The sequence below is a fragment of the Molothrus ater genome, chromosome 19 (genome assembly GCF_012460135.2).
Source record: "Molothrus ater isolate BHLD 08-10-18 breed brown headed cowbird chromosome 19, BPBGC_Mater_1.1, whole genome shotgun sequence".
Classification (NCBI taxonomy): Eukaryota; Metazoa; Chordata; class Aves; order Passeriformes; family Icteridae; genus Molothrus; species Molothrus ater.
Genome location: NC_050496.2, coordinates 9,622,160 through 9,643,505, shown reverse-complemented (window position 1 = coordinate 9,643,505; position 21,346 = coordinate 9,622,160). Strand labels below are relative to the sequence as shown.

At 38.7% G+C, this 21,346-nt stretch overlaps 1 protein-coding gene across 1 annotated transcript in view; it reads left to right on the top strand.

The window, feature by feature from the left end:
• PRKCA (protein kinase C alpha) overlaps positions 1-21,346 on the top strand; it is a 149,325-nt gene that overhangs the window by 59,477 nt on the left and 68,502 nt on the right. The window contains 1 exon segment of the mRNA XM_036394402.2: positions 21-103. Coding sequence (XP_036250295.1) covers positions 21-103 — 83 coding nt within the window.

The following is a 21,346-nucleotide window of genomic DNA, read 5'->3' as shown; positions in this document are numbered from 1 at the left end:
TTCCCCTTTTTTTTTGCCAGTTTGCTGTTTTGTGGTTCACAAGAGGTGCCATGAGTTCGTTACCTTCTCCTGTCCTGGGGCTGACAAGGGGCCTGACACTGATGTGAGTACATTGACTTTCCAGACCCTGCTTTACACAGATTTATCTTGTTACACCCATGAGAGTGGATTACAAACAGGATCAATGGGTTCTTCACGACAGATAATTGAGTCCGAGTGGGTTTTAACAGTTGTGAAGTGAACGTTTATGGACTGAAAAATCTATTTTTGGTAAGAGCAGTAAGCTTGAGTGTGTGACCAAGAACAATATCCTCAGAACGTGACAACCCTGAGGCGTTCACCCAGCCATGAATCAGCATTTTATTTTCTTTGCTTTATGTTGGATGTATTTGACATTAACAATTCCCAAAAAGGCTGAAGCTTTCTCTGAGCTTTCTTAGTATCTATCTTATCTCAAAGTGTATCTTTTGAGCTGTCTCTGGTCCTTGTCTCACTGCACACAAAGATCTGTAGCTCCAGTTAAATGACAATTTAATCTTGAGCCAGCTGGCTTGCTGGGTTTTTATTTTATTTTCATGTTTGAGCTAGTCTAGGAGTCTGGACACTCCCATTCCATCCTCCTCTGTCAGTACTTCTGTGGCATTTTTGGTCCACAACCAGTTTTTCCTCTCCACACATCTGCCTGCCTGGTGAGACACATGTGCAGGATCTTTGTGTCACCCTGCTGAAATAATAAACTGATCTCATTTGTTCACATAAAAATAACATTTCTTTGGGTTTTATAAATCCCACTTTACAGTGAAGTAATTTAACATCTGCTTATGGGAACAATACATTCCAAGTGTTCTTTGTCTGAATGGCTTTGTTTTGTTTCTTATCACATATTCATGCTCTAGATTGTAGGCTATTATCTCCTCTGATAAAATGCACCAGAAGAATTTTCCTGCTAGCTTTTAATGAGCTTCTCATGAATTGTTTCAATATGCCAGCCAGGAGGTCAGTGAACAATATATGGGCAGAAGCCACAAGGGGTCTTGGAAAATTTCAGATATTAAAAAGTTCTCTCATTTTTAAATTTAAAGATGGGGAAACGTTGAAGAACTGAGAAGAATTTTTAAAACTTCCATTTTAATACATTTCACATATTTTATATTTAGGTGCAGAAGAAAAATGCTAAAGTTAGAAGTGTAATTAAGTTAGGAGCGTTCAGTATCTCTTGTTTAGCTGATACAGACCTTACCAATAAAACACTGGTCAGGCAAGAGCAAGAAACCCAAATTGTTCTTCATACCTTTGCTTTTCTGAAAGGTCCTGATTTCTTTAAGCTTTGCAGTGGGGCATTTGGCTCTGTAAATGTAGTTAACAGCTAAAGCAGGCTTTTGGAATTTGGGAGTTGTGTATTTGGAGTGCCTTGAGCTGCAGAGAGGCTGAAACCCAGGTCAGCCCTGCATGGGTGGTGTTCTCACCCCTGATCTGGCTGCACATTGTTGATGGCAAAACCCCTGTTGGGCCCAAGGGGGCCACAATTTCAGCAAAAGTCTGAACAATTAAAGAATATCTGCTGAATTCCTCATTCTCGGAATATAGTTCATACCTACAAGCAATGATTTGTGGGTATGAACTGTAGACCTACATTTTCTAATTAGAAGATGATTTCTGGTTTACTTTGGTCAGTCCTAAAGCCACAAGGAGAATAACCCAAATCTGGTTTTAGCTTAGTGCTCACTTGTGATGTAGGATATTAATGGAAGTTATTCTTGATTGAGAGGTGACACTCATGAGTAGCTCTGCTGTGTTCATCATGAATGATTTGGTTCTTAAAAGTGCTCTTGGTTATTTTTTTTTATAAGATGGCTCTTTGGGGTTGTTCACCTGCAGTTCAGAAATGAGAACACACGTTTGTGTGCAAGACCATTTAATTTTACTGAGAATCTTTGCATGGTGACAGAGTCTGTGACAGGTTGTTAATGGTCTTTAGTATTGCTGACTGCATTTTGTGATTTGGGGTTTTGGGCTCAGTGATTAAATAAATCAGCCTAATGTCTCGTTCCTGTATTTGGGTTACCAAATGATCATTTTCAATATTTACACAGCAGCAATAGCTCAAAACCAGTTTGAAGATTAAAAGCAATGAGAAAATAAATATGTTTTATTAAAACTGTGCTACATTAGTGGGTACTATTACACAAAGAGGATTGTAGAATATTATACTTTAATTTACTGAAATGTTTGACTATAATTTCAACCCTTTCATAATTCAGCAACTGATTCCTCTCCCAGTTGCTACAAGCTTTGTTCTGAAATGAAGTGTGCTATAAAGCTTATCATAACATTTAGCAGATTTTTAAATATTAAACCATCCTTTTCTAAATTACTTTGTGCAGGTGCACAATTAATTTGTGTACTCAAATGCTCCAGTGTTACCTTTCCATTAATTGTAAGACTAATACTGTCATTAATAAAATTAATTTTCCAGAGCAATAATTATAATAATTACAATCATTATATAATAATAATTGTTGTGTATCAGAATAATGTTAAATTATGGTGCCCTGTACTTTTAATATAAATGAGGCAGTCCTTGCAAAATAATGCCTTAATAAAGGTGAGTGTAAAAGAGGAAAGCTTAAAGTGAGTCTCTTCTTGTTTTACTCAGAGTAGCTGAAATGTGAGGTTGAAATGTCTGTTTGTGCCAAAAGGAAAATAATACTTGGGAATAAAGTGCTCATCCATTGCAGTGGTGGTGTCTGGGGAGCAATATCCTGTTTCAGTGAAACAAGAAGTCACACAATCAAAAAATTGTGTATCTCCTTATTACTTGGCAGGGTGTGAGCTCTGGTTTCTTAGGAAAAAGCAGCTCAGGAAGTCGTTTTCCTGCTGTGTAACAGCTCTCACCAGAAATTATTCATCTTCTCTTTATGGCCACCTCTTTATGGTGATGCTGAGGGGAATTTATTTAACAGCTCCTGCTGCTGCTGCCCTCCAGAGTCACAGGAAGCCTCATCTCCAGCTCAGGTGCTTGCTTTGGGAAGGTGCTTCATGTTCTTAAAACTATTTGAAGTCATAGGTGAAATACCTCAAACTGTGGTAAATCAGTGTAGAGATGTAAGAGCAGCCTCAGCAATGGGGTGCTGCTGTAATGAGCTTTGTTAAGGTGTGTGCAATATTGAGGGATAATTGGTCAGTTTATTGCAAAATGGAGTTAAATATTTGTTTTCTTTGTTAATGGAATTCCATGACCAGAAGGTGTCTTTGTTATATATTAAAATGTTCCTAATTACATTCTGCATGTAATTAAAAACCCCAAGCATTAATTTAAATAGTTTTTGACTGTATTTTGTGTTTCAGTAGAAGTTTATGAGACTTTGAGTGCACAAGAACTCACAGAGCATGGCCTCTGGATCTGCACTATTTCCCTTTCAGATTATAATAATAGAGAATCCAAGGGATGATTATGAGGAAAATAAATAGAAATTAAAAAGTGAAAATAATTTAAATGAGAGTAAGTGACTCAGCAGTGAGAGGATTTGAAATCTGACTGTGCTTGGTGAGTTTTTAGCCTTTAAGCACCTAGGAGAGAATGGATGGGAAGATCCAGATGTGTCCTTACATAAAATCAAACAGCAAATATTTTTACCCTCTCATCATTGCAGGGTAACTGAAGCCAGGGATGTCAAAGGTGCCATACTGCAATTTCCAAGTCAGTTATCCTCTTGATACTGACATTTTTGGGAGCTTTATTATCTTAAGCACATTTGAAAGCTCAGTGGGAATGTGAACAGCTGTGAAGTTCTGTGGGATGCTGCAGGAGTTGGGTATTTTCATCAGTGGGTTGGATATTGGGATAATGCAATTCTAGAGTCCAATATTTCAGATTTTTTTCTAAGATATAATTTAAGATATAATTTATATGTGTTAAGATATAATTCATTAAAACAAAAAAATCACTGGTGAGAGGAAGAAAAAATAACAAAAAAGCAAAAATAAAAGTAAATCAGTGTGATCAATATTTCAGATTTTTTTCTATGTGTTAAGATATAATTTGTTAAAACAACAAAAAAAATGGTGAGAGGAAGAAAAAATAATATAAAAACAAAAATAAAAGTAAATCAGTGTGATCATGAAGACAGTGGTTCAGAGGACACTGAAGCAGGATTTTCAGTGGATCATAAACTCCCTGCTGGCCAGCTGTGCACCCCTGTACAAAGCAGAGATATCACAGAAATCATGATTCTGTTGTTCAGGGAAATGTTTTGTGTTAAATTCTGCAACTCTCCATTTGGAATTTGGGAAAGAACTGAAGTGTTAAAGGTCTTTCTATCACAATCTTTGAGTATTTTTTTGTCTCTTAAACAGTGTCCAGGTCTCTTAAGGGCAGTTTGTGGCAAGGGACAAATAACTCCAAAACAGGGCAGGTGGTTTTGGGTGTGGTGATGGGGAACTCTTGCAAGGGGCTGCCAATAGAAGAAATTAAGATTTTTTTCCTTGGGTTTTCCCTCTCTCCACAGTGCTGTGGGTTTTCCCTGAGTGCTCTGTGGGGAGATGGCACATGAGCCCTGGGAGGCTCCACTGGGATTTTCATTTTATGGTTTCTGTGATTCTAGAGCTGCAAGGAGAAAGATTGACCCTTAAAAATTCATGTGCTGGGGGAGCAGTGGGAAACTCTGAATTCAGAAATGCTGATGTTCAGAGTGGCAGAAGGGGGTTGGGTTTGCCCTGAGGCTCAGGGAGTGCTGATGTCCACAGTCACTGCACTGTTACACTGCTCATTTCATGGCTGGGGCTCTGAGAAAAATGATTTGAACAATCACCTCTGTACTAAGCCAGAGTAAATTAATATAACTGGTCTGCCCTGGAGGGCTTAGGTGTCTTGACCAGATTTCTGTTCAGTTCCAGGAAATGCTGAAATATTTTTCTTTTTTTTTTTTTTTTTCCTGTTCTTTTTCCCCCACTGGCATTTAATCATGTTTCTAGATCATATTTACATGTAGGAGGCTGGTTTCAGAGTGGAAAAAGAGAGCTGCTTGACTGGCTTAGGGAATTAAAGAAAACCAGACCAAACTCCTGAGAAGAAAAGGCAGTAACTGGAAGCACAGTATTTAGATTTACTATAGAACTAGTTAAACAGGGATTTTCATCAGAAAGCTTTGCAATCTTTTTCCAAGGATAATGAAATGCAGCAGCAGGGCTTGTCTGATTTGCTTTTAACTCTGTAGTTGTTTTTTTACAATGGAAAACAACTGTTATAAATGTTGGACATTTTGAGACTAGAGCAGCAACAAACATAATTTGATAAAATATTATAGAATCATTAAATCACTTAGATTGGAAAGGATCTTGAAGATCATCAAATCCAACCATATCTCACTAAGGTTTGGGGCAAAGGTTTCATTGCTAATCTGAATTTTGAGTATTAGGCAATCTTGTCCCAGAAATATTTTCTTTTTAATTAAGATGAAAACCTTCTTGCTTCATCACAAAAGAGACACAACTGCAGGGAGACCTGGCAAGAAGCAGTTCACTGCTTGCCAGATTGACAAAAATGTCCTCTTTAAAAGAAGCCTGGATGAATTTTTGGAAGTGATTCTTAAACAGCTCTGATGCAATTTTTCATTGCATTCCCTAAACAGAAAATATAAAGCCCCCTCTATTTATAGATTAAGGAAACAACTCAAAATGTTTTATATGTCTGTGGTTTCTAATTATGATAATTATTAATCACATTGATTTTGTTTGCAATAGACATTATTAGATGCAGGCAGTAGGTAATATTCTTAATAAAAAGCAATTACAGTGCAAACATATTTTTGTCAAAATATGATGTTCCTCACTATATTATCACAGCCTTTTCCCCAAAAGCATGTCCTGGATAACAAAATCAGCATGATCACAGTCAATGCAGTAAGTGATACTGAAGGAGCTGAAAATTTGTATTCTTTCTGTTATTGATCATAAGTGCTTTAGAACAAATTTTACAGGACAGCAGGATAATTTTTCTTTAAAAATAAGCCTTTTCTTGCTTGTGGTTACCCTGACTTATGTATCTCTGAAGAGTATCCAAAGCAGTTCATGGAGAAATAAAGGTTTCATTTCTATGGTTTTGACTTCAAAGCCCTAAAATTTAATAGTGGGTAAAAGTTGCTTGGATTTCTAATATTTTAATTGTTTTTTTCCATGGTGCTGTGTGACAGGGGCTCATTACAAAGTGTGGTTATGTTGACAATGAAATTGCAATTTGAGCAGACTCAGTGCAGAGGTAAGAGAAATGTCTGTGCATCCTGAGGATATATTGGGCTCATTTTGCTCCAGCACTGGGAGGAGGTTCTGGGCACAGGGGTTCAGGAATTGCCCATCCCTGGCTGTACTGAGAGCTTTGACTGCTCTCCTGAATGCCTCATCCCAGGTAACCTGAAAGCAGTTCTTGTGCTGGAATGGGTTTGAATTAATCATCCCCCTAGAAAACATCTGTACCTTCTATTCCTAAATTAAAGCACAGGCTCCTTTTATTGCAGCTGAAATGGCTTTTAGCTACAGTAAACCATCCTCAGCAAAAGCAGAATTAAATTACAAAGGAACAGGTTCATGAACTTTTCTAACTACTGGTAATTCCCACCTTTTCCCTGCAACCCAATCTCCAGACTGGCTCTGTGTCCATCTGCATGGAAATTTTCCCTGCAGTGTGAAAGGAGCTGTGTGAATCCTCTCCTTGAGCACCCCACGGGAAGGAAATCCATGGTGGGGGGCTGCCTGCACAGTGTGGGACTCCAAGGAACATTTGTGCTCACATCCTCCAGTGCAGCCCTTCAGGCTTTCAGTTCATGGAGTTTGTGCCTGAGACGCTGGGAGTGCAGTTTAGATTTTTGTTACAGCCTCTGAGATTTGAAAGTTCATAGCTTTTTATTTATAAAAATGTATTTTTTATTTTCCCAATCCAGAACAGTGCAAGTGCTGAATAGCTCTATCATAAAATTTAGACTTTATATTTTTCTTTCTAGCCATTTCCTGTGCAATATAGAATATAACATAGTTGATGCTGGTAAGAGTTAATCACTGAACAGAGCTCTGCTCAGACAGTTAGGAAATGTATATAAATGATGAACCTAAAAATATCCCTGATTTTCACAAGTTAGCACTGCAGAACAATTAGGCAGTGGGACTATAAAAGGAGAACTCACAGCTAAGTTATTCCCAGTAGTAAAGAGAAATCTTGTGGATGAGGTGCAGTTGTGGTGGCAGCAACTCCTGGGTGCAGATTTTCACCATCAAAACTTTATTTAACTCCCCAAATTGAAGTTGGCATGATTCCAACAGCACTTATTTTCCAGTTGTTAAGAATATATTGAGTTTTGTGCAATTTGGGTTGAGATTCATTATTTCCAAGCTAGCTTTTGTTTTCCCTTGGCAAAAGTCTCGTGTCAATCTTTAAACTCTGTGTATAAATGTGCTGATACTTGGGTTTAAGGGGGAAGAATGCCTAAGAATTACTAATAATCTGTTTTGTTACATGAGATATCATGTGTAAAATGCACCATAGACATTTCTATCAGGTTCCACCCCCAAAACTATGTGGGTTTTAAAATAAAGAAGAGTGATTATGGCACACTGAACTCAGGAGCTAGAAGAGACACAGACAGACCACTGAGAGAGCCTTGCAGAATGCTGGCAATTTTTAGCACTGTCTGTTTGTTGAGGTGGCAGTTCTCGCACCAAAATTAGATTCAATCTTAATTTGGCATAAAAGAAGTGGGCTAATTTTGAAAAGCACTGCAGATCCCATATGCTCAGAGTGATTTTAATGTGTCACCAGAGTGTCCCCATCTCTGGGGATGGCTGAGGCTCTGTCCTTGGGGTGCTGGAGAAGTTTGCTGATCTCTGCTGAGTTGAAGTGATGTGGCCTCAGCTCCTTGGTGTAAATCACAGCTCCAGGGAAGCTCCTCTGGGGGTGGGGAGAAAAGAACAACTTGTACTCTTAGGAAGGAGCAAAGCTCTTCTATGGAGGTGCTGTGACCCTGGAACAGAGAGATGAGAGAGAGAGGAAAGGCAGGGAGGGGACATGGGGACATCCTGGCTGGGCAGGGAGCAGCTGCCACCCCCTTCCTCTGCAGCTCCATTGATCCATGGGCTGCTGGGAAAGCATCAAGGAAGCTCTGCATGAGCAGGAACAGTTTGGTTTCCTTCTTGGCCATTGCTCTTGTGTTTTCTCATTTTCACTAATGTCCATTATTGTGGTCGTACTCTGAAGGGATCCAAATAGCTCACAGATTTTTCTTCAGCCTTTGGGATAGACAGGATTTGTCTTGAAGTAATCATTGACCTCAGGGAAGCTGTATTAAGTGTTATCTTAATATTCTGTCATTTTATAATTGATCTGTTTTTTCTAGCAGCCCAATGAAACGTGATGCAAACAGATTTTAAGGCACTGGAGCATTACCTGTGCTGAAAAACCAAATCCTGATGCTTCTGCTGAAGTTAATACAATCCCAGTCATGATTCCCTTCGTAAATTGATTTTTGCTGTTCCCTTGCAAATAAATTACCGTGGCATGGCCTGTGTAATTAATGAACCTCAGTCCTTAAAGTACCAGTGATCAGTGCTGAGCTCATAAACTAAAGGCAGAAGCATATCATAAATTCTGCTAATGAGAACTTAATTGATGGAAAAGTCAGAGATTGATTTATTCCTTTTCCTTTCTGTCCCCATGAGAACAGTACCTGCTGAACTGAGGATGAAAGAAATGTCTCAGTGTTGGGAACACCATTGTAATCTGTATCAAAGCACCTTCAGGTCTGTTTCTATGGTAACAGGAGCATCAGACCAGCAGAGAACGGACCAGAAAGGGGATAAAAGCCTCTACAAAAATAGCTGTAAGAAGTGTCTGCATAGCTTTGGCTACTTTTCTTTCTTTTTTTAGAAAAGAAAAAAAAAAAGCCCCAAACTTGGAGTTTTTTGAAAGCTGGTTATTATTTAGGTTAGAACCTATTAGCAGTGAAGTAGTGGTAGAATGCAGCAAATTATTAACTTCAGGGACATTAATTAAAGAGTTTATCAGAAAGAAAGTCTTAAAATTAAACCTAATAGAAACACTGTAATTTTTAAAAGCAATTTCTCTGTAACCCCTCTTGAAAAGGCATTTCCTGAATCTTAAGGTCTTCATTCTTTTTATAAAAGTTATAATAAGATGAAAAATTATCCATCTTTGGTCTGCAAATAGCCTTTTCTCCTATCCACCTAATTGCTTTATTATCATTAAATTGAGCACTTGGTGTCTAATTACAATGCTGGGAATTGTAAATCACAGACTGGGGTCCATGGGGTCAATATTCTTCGTTTTGTGTTGCCAGAGATTGGGTAAAAAGACGTGAAAAGGAATAAAAAGCTTTTTCCTCCATCTTTCAGATGGATTTTGGTCATTCCAGTGGGAAAAGTGGCCTGAAAAATCACAGGCAGGTGCAGTTTGAGAGTCTGATTTCTTGGAATGAAAAGCAAACGATGATTGATTGGACAGGGACTCCAGTGAGCACCAGAGAATGGCTCCTTTTAGGGTGTATGTACAAGCAGAGATGTATAAAAATTCTGATTTACCCTGTCCAAAAATAGGACAAAAAGCAACCTGACTGCAGTGATGAGGTTTGAGGGAGTTGGGAACAGACTGGCATGAGAATATATAGAAAACCTGTGTTAAATAGGCCATGCATAAATACATGGAATGTTTGTGGAGAAGGTTCTTTGTTTCTTTGTCTCAGGTTTTATTTTAAAATAACTTTTTCCCTTAGAATCATTTGAAATCTGGGATTATCCCAAATTATTGTCTCCTTCCTGCAAAAATTGTTTGTGTTTAATTAAAGATAATTTGAGTCCTACAATCTTACCATGCAGCAAGAAGATGATCTGGGCATTCCTTCTTATAAATAGCTTTGTGAAATTCTTTCTTAGTCAAAATCCACTTTTATTTTCCAAGGTCTATATCTACAGATTGACCTAGTTATGAGTAGATATATTGGGATTGTTAAATCTGAAGCCTGAAGTCCCATTCCTCAGTGCATATTAATGGCATCCTCTTTTTTAAACTATATTAAAACTATATTATTTTTACTTCCCTTGAGAAAGAAAAATAAGAATTTTAATAAGCAAAGGTTTTGATTTTTGTGATTATTCTCAAAGTTTTAGGAGGTTTTTTTTGTCATGTTGATCCTGTTCTACCAAAATTCAGTTGTCAATTTTGAAATTTAGTGAAATCAATACACTGTTTTAATACCAAAAAGAATAGGAGTCAAAATACTTTGGTATTTAGACTTTGGGAGAAGCAGAACCAAAATAGATAGAAGGATAGTAAAAAAAAACTCCCAAACCCACTAGAAATAAAGCAGTCCTGTAACTTTTAGGAGAAATACATAAATCCCTCAGAGTTCTGTTTAACATCTGCTACTTGTCTCTCCGTGTGCCAAGAGCATGATTGGACCATTCAGGAAAATAAAAAGAACTCTGCAATCAACAGACTCTGTTCAATATTCCTGCTCAAAGGGGACTCTCCATAAATAATATGAAAGACTTTGGTCAAACACAAATGGGTTTATATTTAACACGTTTTGTTCAGAAACCTGGCCACACGGAGGTGAAATTAAGAGAACTAGAAATACACTTTAAATGCTGGAAGTGCGTTATAGAGAGGGGTAGAACATGTTCTGTTCTCCTGTTCCAGACTAATCCTTGGCTCTTCTGTGAGAAGGTGCAGCTGTTTGCGCATCTTGGAAGCTCAAATCAAACCCAAGTGGTTCCCAGAGCTTTGTGGTTGGCAGCAGCAGCGCCCCGGGGTCAAACGAGGAGACAGCTCCAGCCCCGAGCCCAGCTCCTCCAGGCTCCTCACCAGGAGTTCTGTGTCTAAATCAAGGCACTTCAGTGACATAACAGTCCAGAAATGGCTCCTCTAATAAAACTTCATTTTCAAGTAGTTCTAAAATAAAGGGGGAAAAAAAGCAGCGTTTTATTTTCTCTCACTTCAGCCATCCTTGGGCTGCATTTCATTTTCCTGTCGCTCTGCTCCTGTCACAGCCCCTCCCTCAGGTTCATCACTGTTTGTTTTGCCAATACTCTGGGGATACACTCCAAGAATTTGGGTTATTACTCACTGCAATAAAAGACCAATGCATCTTAATCAATACAGCCTTCCGAAAATTAAACATTTCCTGAAGTTGGGGTTCAAAAGGATCACATTAAAAATCAGATTCCTTCTTGGAAATAGCAGATTTTTTTTTTTTGCCTTCTGAGAGTGTCATGCATGAAGGTATCTGGAAGATGAGATTTATTTTTTTTAATTAAGGCCTTTTGGCAAAATGTGCCCTACTCTAAAGGGGATGTGGAATTCCTCATCCATGCACATGCAGGCCTGTGCACACAGATATTGTTCATTTTCCATGCTCATTAGTGTTTGTGTTCCCCAGCAGAGCCAACAGGAGCTGCAAGGAGGCACTTGGTGCTTTTGAAAATTAAGTTAATAAATCAACACCTGATGTGGGAGTTGGTGAGGGTGTTCTGTGCTGTTCAAAGTACAAAATATTTACTATTTGCATAGGGTTTTTTGTTATGCAGTTGTGTGTCTACTTCTGCAGAAATGTCATATATCTAGAAGTATTTATGGCATATATTTATTCTAAAAACATTGCAGTTCCACAAATACCTGGGTGGAAAAAACCTGCAGCACTGAAAGTTATGTGGCTCAGCATTCCAATTTTTTTCCTTGACTTGTTTGTCAAGGGAGAGCTCAATAAAAATGAGAACTGCTCTGGATTGCATGGGCCAGCAGCTGAGATTTGCAGAATGTTCTGAATGCAAGGTACTGCTTTGGAAGTTTGGAGAAATTCAGGGAAAGGTCTGGGAAGCAATGGGTTTCCAAGCATTTCTAACATTAGTACAAAATTTGCATCTGAGTCAGTGGGAGTCTTTGGTGCTTAATGAACTGTGCTTGATTTACAAACTTGGTATTTAAACTGTTTCTTTAACACAGAAATAAAGAGTGTGTGAGATTTACAACTGCAAGAAAAGCTCAAAAGATGCCAAATAAACTGTGCTGTATCTATTCTACTCAGAGCCCTCAGGAAAATGTTGATTATACAAAAGTGTTCAGTGCATTTCCTACAGAATCCCAGGCAGGAAGAGCTCTGGCTCTGGTGGTGATGGCACCAACTGCTGGAGAAATGATGGAGAGTGATGCCTATAAAACCAGATAAAAAATTTATAGTTCATTTAGTAGGAAATGGAATTTGAGATGCTGCTGTGGGTTTAGGGTGTCCTCCCACAGTCCTTGGGATTTAGGAGACTCAAATAATCACAGCAAGGAGAAATTTCTTCTGCAGGTGCAGAACTGGGCTCTCTGCAGTCACCACCATCAGCTGGGCATTTGCTGCCATTCATTTGAGTAAATGTGCCCATCATCCCCATCTTTTCTGCCTAAAATACAGAGCTCAGCTGTCACCCCATCTTTTTTTTATAAGCTTTGCAGCTTTTGTATATGTTTTATTCATTGTGATTAAAAAGAGGTGGAGTTGTAAATAAGGCCAGTGGCAGGAAACTGTTGGTTCAAAAAGCTTCCTGGAATCATAATTTCAAAAAGTAGACTAGGGAAAACAGCTTTAACTGGATTTCTCCAGTCTTCCCAGCCTTGTGCACAATCATGTGAGTATAGCCAGTATTTAAAAGACTGTTAATGTTATTCTGACTTGAAAGATGATAACTTAGAAGTGAAGTTTGTCAATAAAGGGAGAAAACAAATAGGTAGTAATCGAAAATACAAAGGAAAAAAAGAATTATGTCCTTGCTAATGACAGTCCATAATTAGATCTCCTTAATGGATGGGTAGAATAATCTATTTAATTGTAACTATAGTTTGTGATAGATTACTGTGCCTTATTGTATTATGTCCCTGTAATGAAAGTACCAGCATTACTTTTGTAGTAAATAAATGTTTCTCAGAATGCATTTTTCAATTTTCTCAATTTACTCATAATTTATGTAGGGCCTTGTGAAATTTTTTTTGTATTTTTTCTAATGGGACTAGTCTTTTGATCCTTTCATAGAAATTGCCCCAATTTCTCAGTTATGCAGCAAAGGTTTTGGCCTTATATATTTTCAAGTATATGCTGCTATTTAGTGATTTATCCCAACACTGGCAAGTTGAAATGTTCTTTATCTACAGCCTAATTAAACTAAACCATATACCATCTGTGTCTAGTTCAATTAAAACAAATTGGACAGATTGACCTCCTTAATACTCTTCAAAGCATTTTATTAGTCTGCAGAGTCCCTTCAAGATAACTTGTTAGCTCCTGAGACAATACTTGCTGTCTGCTTGAAAAAAACTGGGGGGAAAAATGCCAGTCTGCATGAAAATGAAAAAGAAATGTTCATTTTTCCATTTAAAACCAAAGAAAAGAGTAGAAACCCTGTGGAGGAACGTCGGGTGGAAAGGAGCTGTACAACCAGTCTTTGACACCCTCCTTTAATGGGCATTTCTCCTCAGCTTTTATTCTCTTTTAGGTCTTTGCTGTGGGGTTTTCCAAGTTTGTTTGTTTGTTTTGAGAGCTCTTTGGACAGGTGAGGGTGAAAGGATTTTCCACAAAAAGTAACAAAGCTGCCCTTTCTCCAGACAGAATATTTTACTTGGCCAGCAGAAATGTTCCTTTTGTATCTCGACTTGGCAAATGCTCCATGCTATGCTTAAAACGGGGAGATGTGAAAATCCTGACATATTTAACTGTTTCCTCTGTAACTTTTCTAATGAAAATCAATAGTGTTGAATTATTCCAGTACATCTGTGTTTCAGGTGATCTCCTAAGTTTTATTCCCACCTAAGTGATTTCTGGGCATGTCGTCTTGATAAACAGCAGAAGATAAATCCAGTAAAGTGTGGGGACTGCTGATGGCTTTTGGAGTTATGGCCTGCCTTCACTGACTGTGGTGTAATAGTTCTTTAATTCTCTGGGTAAAATGAAACAGAACTTTTGATTCTTCTATTGTGATTGAAAGGATTTCACTTCAGTGGATGTTGATACTTTTAGTTCATTTCAGTGTTTGTTTGCTCCATTCATTCAGTTTTTAACACAATCATTTTAATTGTTTGTTTCCCCATTGAGCCCTGACTCTGCCCTCATCCTGAAGGACTGATCAGGAATTCCTCTTCAGTACAAACCCCTTGTTTGCCCTTCTCTGGCCATGCAGATGGTGTTTCATTTCTTGCTGGGAATAGTCTCTGCAGAAGATGCTGCCAAAGTGTCTTCATTAACTGGCTGCCAGAAGCTTTGAGCAGTTGACCACCTTTCCCTCAGATGATAAAATCATTTTCTTTGGCAAATCACTTTGATTTAATGGCCTTCAGAGTTTCTTTGCAGCTCTCCTTGGAGGAGTGAGAAGTGGTGAACACAGCGATGTCAGGTCTTGTCAACAGGAATGAATTTCCTGAGATTCTGATACTTCTGTTATTCATAGCTCATCCAGGAGAGCGAGTTAAAAATGGAAAAAAGAGTAAAACTTTTATTCTTCAGATTAATGAGTTGTAAATAACTCTTCATCAAACTTCAAGAACTGCCAGTCTTAAGCAAACATTTCTTTAATAGCATGGTTGGGACTAAAGCACTTTGTGCCTTGTGCTGCTTTACTGAGTTGGGTTTTCCTTTGGGATATTCGCTGCCCTGACATTGCATAAACTTGCTGCTTCAAAAATATCCTCTGTGATCATATCCTGAGATGCTGAGACTGTGCAATAATATTCCATCATTTTCTTTAAAACTCATTTTAATGATCTTTTAAAAGAAATTGAATTATTCTGAAAAAAAATTGGAGAAAAAGAAAAATATTTTTGTTTGTGATACAGAACAGCAGAGAAGACAAGCAATAATCTTTGCTGACTATTTGGGTGATTCAGTGAAGGCTGACTGAGCATCTGTTTAGCAATTTGAAGTTGGAGACAGCTACAAAATTTGTCATCCTGCAACAAAGAGGGACATTTAATTCCATTGTAAATATGTAAGATGTAAATTTACTGAAGCTCTGTGTTACTGTGAGTAAATTGAGTTTGAATTCATTAAGAACTTTGAAACAATCATCGAGTCAGTAATGAATCATTAACAAATGCAGAAGCAGGCTTTCAATATTAGGCCAGGTTTTGTTGAGGCTTTGCCTCTTGTTTCTAGTTTTGGGGAGGAAACTTTCTGTGTCATGTCAGGGGACTCAGTGCATCCTCCAGGTTGGACTTTTCCTCTCAAGCCATGGCAGAGCAGTGATCCATCTGCTGCTCTGTGCTCCTGATGTTCCCCCAGGGGTCAGGAGCAATCCCAGCCAGGAGGGCTCAGCCTGACCCCCAAACTCCCCACTCAGCACCTCCCTGCAAGGGAAGGACCTTTCCACACAGGTCTTTTACAAATTGCTAATTAGACACAGAGGATACGAGTCCTGCCTGGATCCCACAGGAGCCTGGAGAGAATTCCCACTCTCCTGCCCTCAGATGGGTTCTGCAGCCCCTGCTCTGCAGAGCTCTCTGCTTTCACAGAGCTCTGTGAAAATAAGAGATCTTTGCTTCTCAGCCTCAGGAAATGTTTATGGGGATTACATTTTCCAGTTGGAGATTTGGAGAATAAGGTTTCTGGTGTCTGACATGATCTCAGTTGCTTGGAGTCAGAAACACCAAGGTTATGTTTGATCCCTGTTTGGGCTGTTCCCTTTGGAGACTCAGTGATCCCTGTGGGCCCCTTTCACCTCAGGACATTTTGTGGCTCTCTAATCAAGAAGAAACCCAATCCCTTCCTTAACAAGGGCTCCATTTGAGTTATTGCACTGAGATATTTCAGGCATTTATTTCAAGGCCATGTGAGAAGCCTGTATCTTTGAAAGACACCTAATATTTAAAATCAGTGCTCTAGGAGGTCCTGAATCCTCAAGGGACAGATTAATAACTTCAAGCTAAAATATTGCAAAACTTAAAAAAAAATATTCCAATAAGTTTTTTGTCTCCTTAAAATAACCCAGCTGTGAAACTGGAAGTATGTGGTACTAAGTGTTCTTTGTTCAGAGCTTAAAAATAATTCAGAACCCCAGGGATCTGGAAGCAGATGTCTGCTTCAGGAATCATAAGGCCCCAAAACTGGGAGTATCTCCTTGTCAGCATACTGATTTCAGAGTCGTGTGGCACCCACCAATTCAATGGAAAAGTTTTTTTTTTCCACTGGTTAAAACTTCATTTTCAGAGATCAGGGGTGTGGTGGTTGTTTTTAAAATTTGTTCTGAGTGCTTTGGGTAATCATTGTTCCAATCTGATCCAGCATCCTCAGATATGTCACAGAATCATAGAATGGTTTGGGTTGGAAAGTAGATAGATATGTATTTATGTATTTATATATTTGCAGAAGTAATCCAACCCCTGTAGGACCTGCTCTTCCCATACCCCTGCCTGCGGCATCTCCCAATTTCTGCTGCAGTTTTACTGTCTCTAATTAATTTCTGTTCCTTGTTCCTTTGCCATATTTTCCCCCAAACAATCCTGTCACATTCAGGGACTCTGTACAGAGATATCTCTCTCTGAATGGAGGAGTTGTGTTTCAAATCAATATTGCCATTTAACCCTGCATTTCCAAAATAAATCACCATTTTATTGGATGGACTGCTTACTGTAAACTCTCCATTTCATGATGCTGTGGGCATGATAAGTAAACTGGTAATATGTGAGCACAAATACATGTTTTATCAAGGAGCATTATAAGAAGCTTTAGGGTAAGGATTTTTGTTTCTTTTTTCATCAACACCAGACTAATTAATACTTTCCTGTAGAGTTTTTTATCCACAGCTTTTGCCATTTTTCATTTGGTAACCTGCAGTTTATGTAAATACAGTTCTCTGCAGAGGAGGTTTTAAACATATAATCTTAGTTCATATTCAGCATTCATATTTAGGGCTTTATTTCAGTCCATGTATTCAACCTTTCTTTATTTAACAGAGAAAGCTTTGATTTTAAAAAGTGTTTACCTGCTTTACTGATTAGACATGAGAACATTTTTCTGTTGGGTTTAATATACTTGTTTAGTACAATCTTGAGGCAGGCAGAAGAACTGCTTAATTGTGTTATGTTAATTATATTCTGTGTGTTTGTTGGGAACCAATGCTTTTACAAGCAGTGGATTGCTGATTCTCTATAAAATCAAAGCTTGACTCAGTGATAACCTGTTTTCTAAACTGAGGCCTCTCAACCATGGCATATTAAAAAATTAAATCCCACAAGGTTGCATATTGTAAGAGACACTTGAGCATATCTGCGCTGATTGTGAGTGTTGGGGCTGAAACCTACTAAAGCCAGACTAAAAAATGAAATTATTCAGTCAGTCAGAAGGTTGAGCTTCATCAGGAGCAGGAGTCAGACACGAGTGGGGAATGTATTGACAGAGGAGCTGGTAGGTAGAGGAAAAATGATCAGCCAAGTGCTGGATAAAGTCACTTGTACAGTTTTAAGTCTGTATTTTATTAACCTATGGATCACCAGCAGACTGTGGGGCCCAGCCCAAGTCCTGCTGGAGATGAAGAGCAATAATGGAACAATGTCATATATAATAGGGGGGGGAGAAGCAGAGCTGTGGGACTTGAAATTAATATCTCTCCATCATGAGAACTGCTTGAGTTTTATTTATGGAGCACTTGGGAATTGTTCTTTCTGCAGGGTGAGACTTCAGGTGGTTTTTCTTTCTTGTCTATAATGCAGTGTCATACAGAAAAATAATAAGGAAGAGAAAATCTGACTCATGGCATCTGTATTTATCTGTGAAATAAGTGGCTCAGTGGTGGCTGTTGCACAGATAGATGTCATATTTGATCAAACCTGTTGTAATTCTTTCTCTTAGTCTTAGGTATGGACTGGTTTGCTGATAGAGGACTGTCAGTTGCATAAAGTCAAATCTCTGGAAAATGGTTCAGTGACTTCCAAATGGAATTATTTTGTTAATGATTAAAAAAAAAAGGTGGGAAACCTTTATTTTGCCTTTTTTAAAATTTATTTTTGAGGGTCTAGAATGGTAGTTGACTGCAAAATCTTCAAAAAACCCCTTGGCTATGCTGGTGCAGCTTCTGCTCTGGGAATCTGATGTGGCATGTCAGAAACCAGGTTTGCTGTGACCTTTGAGGCTGCCCAGATCCCTCTGTGGGGAAGATTTCCACCGTGTCTGGCACTGACTAATGAGTTAACTGGATTCTGCTGAACTGGATGCTGCTGCTTGCTGCTGGACAATTTATTTTGCTGGTTGACAGGCTCAAAATTTACTCTTTTTCTGAAGAACTTATTGAAAAAAAATGTTGTTGCTGTGGTAATAAAACACGTCTAAATGCTTTAATAGATCTTTACAGATAGTTCATACAATACAGAGATGAGAATATGCCTGCCTGCATAGGGAAAATTCTGTGGTTCTTTTAGGTGCTTCCCCATTAATAACAATTATTAAAATAATTAAAAAATAATAATACAGCATAGAGCTGTGTTTGTACTTCATGCACTTAAACTTCTATTAAGCTCTGGTAACAGCTTTTCTCTTGATCTTGTGTTCTTGCTGCAGAGTAGCCTCATTTGTTTTGCCTGACAGGAAATATGTAAAAAAAAATAAAAATAATAGCACAAGACCATGCTCTGTCACACTTGAAGTAGCCGTGGGAGTTGAAAGGAATGAGACTTGATAAATTAATGATGCTGAGTGCTGAAGGCAAATGGGGAAGTGATGAATGGAAGGAGAGAGGTGCCAGTCTCTGATCCTGTGATTGACAAGCCAGGCACAAAGGTAATGGCAGAACTGTGGGCAAGGGGAGAAGGCAGTGAATGAATTTAAAGCAAATTGGTGAATTTGGGACTGAAAGTAACAGTGGTTCATGGAGACACATTTGTTTTAACCACTTCTAAAACCATGTTTATCTTAGGGGAGATAATACGATTTTGTAAACACTTAGCACTATAATTATTTTTTATATGTTGAAACCATGTTTCATTTTACTGCAAATTTGATTTGACTTTTCTAACTGATATTTTTTATGAAACTACATTTTTATTTCAGCTTGAACTGATCTTATTGCTGAGCTACAATTTATTTTTTTCTTAAATAATGCATTTTTATAGATTTCTGTGCCAGATGCAGTCGGTCACGATCAGCTATGGGATTTCTTGTGGTTTAGACTTTTGTCATCTTGATCACAATAACCCAGGGCAGGTTGTTTAATGTTAAGTCAAAGCCTGTTGAAATGCTGGAGGAGGATTTTAAGGCACAGCAATAATAACTGGCAGAGGTGCAGGAAATGTCTGTCCAGGCTGGGAATTGGCTGTGATGTGCCTTTGATTGCCTGTCAGAGTGAGTCCACCTCAAGGTGGGTCCGACTCTCACCTCGCCCCAAAGGCTCCCTGAGATGGGGATTGCTGCTGCTCTGGGTGACAGCAGAAATGCTGAATTAGTGGGGGTTGGGGATGGTGTTTCTGCTACCAGATAAATTTATTTCCTTGTCTTGAAGGGCTGTTAGAAATTCTCAGATCGCTTCTTGGAGTCAGAGGATCTCCAGAGCGTGGCCTCTCCTTCCTCAGCAACTCATTTGCAGAAGATGCTTGAGCAGCTCGTTCTCAGCAGCTCCAGCCCTGCATTGCAGGCAGAATAATCCTCAGTTGTGGGGCAGAATCCCTGTTCATGGAATGGATGATTTGTGCCTCGTGGCTGAGCTGAGGTTTGCCCTTCCATAGCTCATGTCCCACATTATTTGTCTGGAATTAATCCCAAGGGCTGGAGGTGCAAAGTCAGAGACCACTTTTGGCTTCAAAAATATGTCAAATTCCAAAGGTACCTGCAAAGGCTGAGTGCTGGAGCTGAGAAGTGCTTTGTCATTGTCCCTGCCACTGTTTCAAGGCATTAAAGCTGCCCATAAATCTCAGAAAAGGGCAATGGAGAGAGCTCCAACAAAAAATCAAAGCAGCACTAACACTTAGGTATGATCTTGAGTGAACAGGAATGTCCAAAATATGGGAAGAGTTTGAGATGTTGATTTTATCTGAATTTTAAAAAAATCAAATCTTTGGACCAGGTATTGTTTTCTGTTTGCACAGCACTCCATGAATTTGATGGGAATGCCCTGAATGTGCCTGGAAATGCAGCAGTCACATCCTACACCTTTGTGTGCTCTGTCCTCTCCACTTGCTGAAGTTCATGGATTTCCCCTGTCCCCTCTGATCAGAGATGTGTCAGTCCTGGATCAGAGGAGCTAAAGTTTTGCACCATGGCTGTAGCTCTGTTGTGCAAAACCTCTGATCCCTGTGCAGCACAGGGAATAAAATGCAGTTAAATATTCTATCTGCAGCACATCTTTGGTTTATTTCAGCAGATGAAGCTTTTCGTGCAAACTTAAAACCCATCAATTAATTTATTTATAAAAACCAAAGGCCCAGTGAGGAGCAATGAACAGATTTTTTCCTGAGAATTAAATTCTCAATATAAGCTGTAACAGAAGGATTTATATCAGTATTAAGCTTTGTCATGCTAATTGCATTATGTTGCCATCTAATAATTTAGATTATGCACATTGTAGAAGTATTATCTGAAACCATTTGTTGTCTCTGAAATGTGAAAGTTCATCTGGAGGGCACACATTACTGTTTCCTTGGGTTTGCCTCATGTAATGGTGAGGACACATCTTCTGAGATGAGTGAATTTTCTTAAGGACTCCTGAAGTTGTAATTTCTGGCTGCTAATTCATTAATATTTGGTTGGCATTTAGATTTTTCTATCTTGTACACAACATAGTGCAGTCAGTCATGGAAGCATTTTTCTCCCAGAATTTTAAATTTGGTTTAATCTCCAACTAAAAAACCACCTCCAGCTGCTTCTTCCTTGGCTGTGGATGTCCAGATTGTTGCCAAAGTGGCCACCAGAGAAGGAAGGAGGGACCCCTGACTGCCACCAGTGATGTTCCTGTGCTCCTACAGGCCCAGCACCTCACCAGTCTTAGCAAAACTGGGTTTCAAAGGTGTTTTCTTTGCTCCTCGTGTCAGTTTTTTGCATATTTATCATAGCAGATTTTTCTTTCAGCAGGATTAATATTATGCAAGTCCATTTGTACCTGGGATTAATTTTAATAATTGTTTTGGATGCAGCCTTACAAAGGCTTAGCTGGCAGTGCTCCAAAAAGCCTCTGTTAATCTGTAGATTGGTATTATAGAGGAAGAGCAGTTTCTTTTCTTCTTCTTTTAAAAAATTACATTACTTGCAGATGAGGAATAATGCCCTTACTCTGCTGCCATCCATGCAAGCAATTTTCCTGGGTGCCTGCTGTAATCCTGATAAACATTGCTCTGGAA